This window comes from Phaenicophaeus curvirostris, chromosome 1, assembly GCF_032191515.1.
Source record: "Phaenicophaeus curvirostris isolate KB17595 chromosome 1, BPBGC_Pcur_1.0, whole genome shotgun sequence".
Classification (NCBI taxonomy): domain Eukaryota; kingdom Metazoa; phylum Chordata; class Aves; order Cuculiformes; family Cuculidae; genus Phaenicophaeus; species Phaenicophaeus curvirostris.
In genome coordinates, this window is record NC_091392.1 from 389,670 (window position 1) to 393,402 (window position 3,733).

Below are 3,733 nucleotides of genomic sequence, written 5' to 3' on the forward strand. Positions count from 1 at the left end.
ATCTGACACTTGCTTGCATCAGGCTATTGTCCCGTCTCTTATTCGCAGCAATAAGGAAAGTATATAACCTAACTTCTTTTGAATAAAGTTGACCTGGCTTTATCAATCATATTGATTTGACCGCTTGGTTCCTCCCGTCCCGGCAGGGCAGTTTTTCTACCTTTCAGTTATGCGTGTTCTTCCCCAAACTGTGTCAGATAAGCAGGATATTGTAAATAACCATAGCACTTGTCAGATCTGGAAGCTCAAGCCTGCACACCTCTTAACAAATAATTCACTCCTTCACTCATTAAACTGGAATCCTGTAAATCACAGAGTCATGGAATGGTTTGGGTTGGAAGGGACCTCAAAGCCCAGCCAGTTCCAACCCTCCTGCCGTGGGCAGGGACACCTCCCACTGAGTCAGAGTGCTCAAAGCTCTATCCAACCTGGCCTTCATTGGGGTCATTGAGGTCCCTTCCAACCCAAACCGTCCTGTGATTCTCTGAAGACCTCCAGCCCCTGGAACTACCATTCCCTTCTTCTCTCCCTCTTGTCCAACCAGGCACGGGGTCCCCTTTGGAGTGAGACTTTCCATTCGTGCCCTTCTCACCGTGTGCAGCTACCACGATGGAGACATTGCCTCGCCCAGGAGACAGAATGAGGCTGAAGCAGAGTTTGCTGTGAAAACTATTTATTGCTACCCAGAGAACAGACTAGAAACAACATCTTAACAAAACACAACCAGCCATCGTAGGCTTGGATGGGGAGCTTGAGGTGGGAGGGCAGGACCAAGCAGGTCTGGGACCTCAAGGCTGCCTGTGGAGCAGCAGCCAGCGGCCCAGCACAACGTGGTGGTGGCATCATTCAGCCTGCCCTGCATCCTCTTCCCCCTGTTCTCAGGTCCTTCGACCTGTCAGGACCTGCAGGAGCTCCATCACCTTAGTGAAGAAGTCCACCAGCTTGTTGATTGGAATCGGGCAGGCGCTGAAAGCGCTCGGCTCCGTCGCTGGGGTTATCTCCGCAGGGTTTGTCGTGGTCGGAAAGTGGCTCCAAGTGCGTTCCGATGCAGGTGCCGCTGGAGCCGAGTAGCGCTTCATCACCCCCAGGATCCAGTCACGGAAATGCTGCGTGGCGGTGTAGACCCCGGGACGATGGGCTCGGGCACAGCCTGTCCCAAAGCTGGTCACCCCCACCAGCCAGAAGTGGTCAGTAGAGGGATCTTGGCAGACCAGAGGACCCCCGCTGTCCCCCTGCGGAGAAGAAAAGAGGATTCAGAGGGTGCTGGGGGCTCCGTAAGCCCCAGGGATCTGCTCCTGCTCTCTGCCAGCAGTTGCCAGAGCTGTGTTCCCTGCCCAGAAAGGTTCTCCTAGAGTGCTGGAGCCAACAGAACGTGGTTGGGGAGGTGTTTGTGGGACTCTCAGGCAGGTTCTCTCCTGGCTGTGGGGCAGAGGGATGTTCCAGGGTTGGTCCCTGCATGCTGAGAACATGGGATGAACTTTCTTGCAGAGTCACAGTGCTGTGGGACAACTGGACGCTGAGCATGGAGCAGCAGCTGGAGATGAGGAGGTGACCCCCGGAGCGATGGGGACCCCGCGGTGGGAGGGGGACATGCTAGGGACTGGGATCACCCTCCTACCTGGCAGGTGTCGATGCCACCCTGCGCGTAGCCCGCACACAGGTTGTGGGGGTGGATGGCGCCCCTGTACCACCCGCTGCTGTTACAGACTTGGGTGTCGATGAGGTGGACGCGGGCCTCCTGCAGCACCGGCAGTGCTCCAGAAGCTGTGGGGACAAGACAGGAATGAACCCCCAGCACATGCCACCAGTTCTCCTCCTCTCTTCCCCAGGGCTTGGCTTTGCATTGGCAGCGGCATCGCTGTGGTGTTCCCCTTCCACCCTGCTCTGGTTGGCAGCTCATTCCCACCTCCCCGGACGCAGCTCATAGAATCACCAGGTTGGAAAAGACCCATCGGATCATCGAGTCCAACCATTCCCATCAATCACTAACCCATGTCCCTCAGCACCTCGTCCACCCGCCCCTTAAACTCCTCCAGGGGAGGGGACTCCACCACCTCCCAGGACACAAATACGTCTGGGGAACTCACATCTGGCCGTGGTGACCCCCCAGCCGCTGACGTAGCAGCTTCTCAGCTGCCAGAGCTGCAGGGAGAAGTCGGGGACGCAGGCGAGCTGCACGTAGAGGCCGCAGTGGAAGGGCTCGTAGAGCTCCATCAGGGCGATGTCGTTCCTCTGAGTGATGTTGTAATAGTCTTCGTGGATGATGATCCGCCTGACATAGCGCACTTGTTCCTCGGGACCCGGGCGAGTCAACGAGGTGGTTCCGGCCACCACGCGCCATGCTGGGACGTGCCTGGAAGGTGGATGGAGAGAGAAGTGAGAGGGAGAGGAGCCACGCGCTGCAGCTTCCCTGCCTCCTGCTTCCCAAGTGGGAGAGGAGAGCATCTAGGGAGGGTGCGACTGCCCCAACGCGCCCGGAGGAGAAGAATCATGGAGATGGAGGCATCGGCGATGCAGTGACACAAGCCCAGCCTTTTTCTGGATGCAGAAAAAGGGCGTCTGCCAGGGTTTGAGGGATCTCCCTGTCCCCTGCTCCTCCTTACTGGGTATTGACGAAGCAGTGGGCGGCTGTCAGCACCCACTGGGGGTGGATGATGGTCCCTCCGCACACGGGGGCCAAGTGTGTCTTGAACACCTGCTGGACGCTCACAATCCATGGCCAGGAACCCAGCTGTGCATTTTTGCCTCCAACCACTCGCCCGGTGCCGTAAGCCAAGGGACGGAGTCCACAGGTCCTGTGGAAACCAGAAACTCGTTACTGTCCTGCTTGAGACTTGGGGCTGAAGGGCAGGCACCTTCCCTCCCCAGCCGGCATCGCTGTGTGGAGCACGGAGCCAAGGAACCCTGTGGGGCACCCAGGTGTCCACCTCTGTCTCTGCTTTAGCTCTTAGGGAGCCCTTAGCAGCCTGGAAAATGGAGAAGAATGTCAGGAACCACATGGGGTTGGAGAAGGAACCACATGGAGTTAGAGAAGGAACCACATGAAGCTGGAGAAGGAACGATATGGGACTGGAGAAGGAACCACATGGAGTTGGAGAAAGAACAACATGGGGTTGGAGAAGGAACCACATGGGGTTGGTGAAGCTGTTGGGAAGAGAGCATCCTCCAGTGAAGCCCAGCAGCGTTGCCCAAGATCCCTCCCAGCCTGTTCCACTCACTCGCAGGTGTCCCAGGAGCCCTGTGCTGGCCAGAACAAGGCCAGGAGGATGAGGACTAAGGGAACCTTCATGGTGCCAGCGACACGAGGGAGATGAAGATCCGAGAGCTGGTGTCCAGCAGAGCACCAGCCGACACGCTGCCCGTAGCGCCCACGCCGCCCGCAGAGCCCGTGGCCCCAAGCTGATGTCACAGAGCGGCTGCTTCTGGGGGCTGGGTCCGGGGAACTCGGGGCTGGGGGGGGACATGGGGTGTTCCAAGTGGGAGGGGAGGCAGGAGGTGGGGTTGGACACCCCAAAATCCCCTACAAAACGCTCTGCTGGGGTGGTGTGTGTGGTTCCGAGCTCTGCCTGCCCAGAGCCAGCAGGGAAACCCCAAGGGTGGCAGCACAGGCTCTCTGGGAAGGGCACAGAATCGTTGAGGTTGGGAAAGAACTCGAAGATCATCCAGTTCAACCATCCACACAACACCAGCTGTGCCTACTAAGCCACGTCCCAATGTGTCACCCCAACACTTT

The 3,733-nt window shown here is 58.0% G+C and overlaps 1 protein-coding gene across 1 annotated transcript; it reads right to left on the reverse strand.

Annotated features, from left to right (window-relative positions):
- Positions 1-878: 878 nt before the first annotated feature.
- On the reverse strand, positions 879-3,289 carry LOC138716757 (acrosin-like). The gene is made up of 5 exons (XM_069849937.1): positions 3,219-3,289; positions 2,604-2,795; positions 2,088-2,353; positions 1,619-1,764; positions 879-1,232 (listed from the first exon to the last, which is right to left on the reverse strand). The coding sequence occupies exons 1-5, from the start codon at positions 3,287-3,289 to the stop codon at positions 879-881; spliced, it is 1,029 nt and encodes a 342-aa protein (XP_069706038.1).
- Between the last annotated feature and the right edge of the window lie 444 nt (positions 3,290-3,733).

What these genes read in the sequence shown, in the direction of transcription:
- LOC138716757 (XM_069849937.1), bottom strand. Translation starts at nt 3,289, where the DNA reads ATGAAGGTTCCCTTAGTCCTCATCCTCCTGGCCTTGTTCTGGCCAGCA. An exon ending in CACTGCTTCGTCAATACCCA is followed by an intron (nt 2,354 to 2,603) that starts GTAAGGAGGAGC and finishes TCCACCTTCCAG; the next exon opens with GCACGTCCCAGCATGGCGCG. An exon ending in GGGGGTCACCACGGCCAGAT is followed by an intron (nt 1,765 to 2,087) that starts GTGAGTTCCCCA and finishes TTGTCCCCACAG; the next exon opens with CTTCTGGAGCACTGCCGGTG.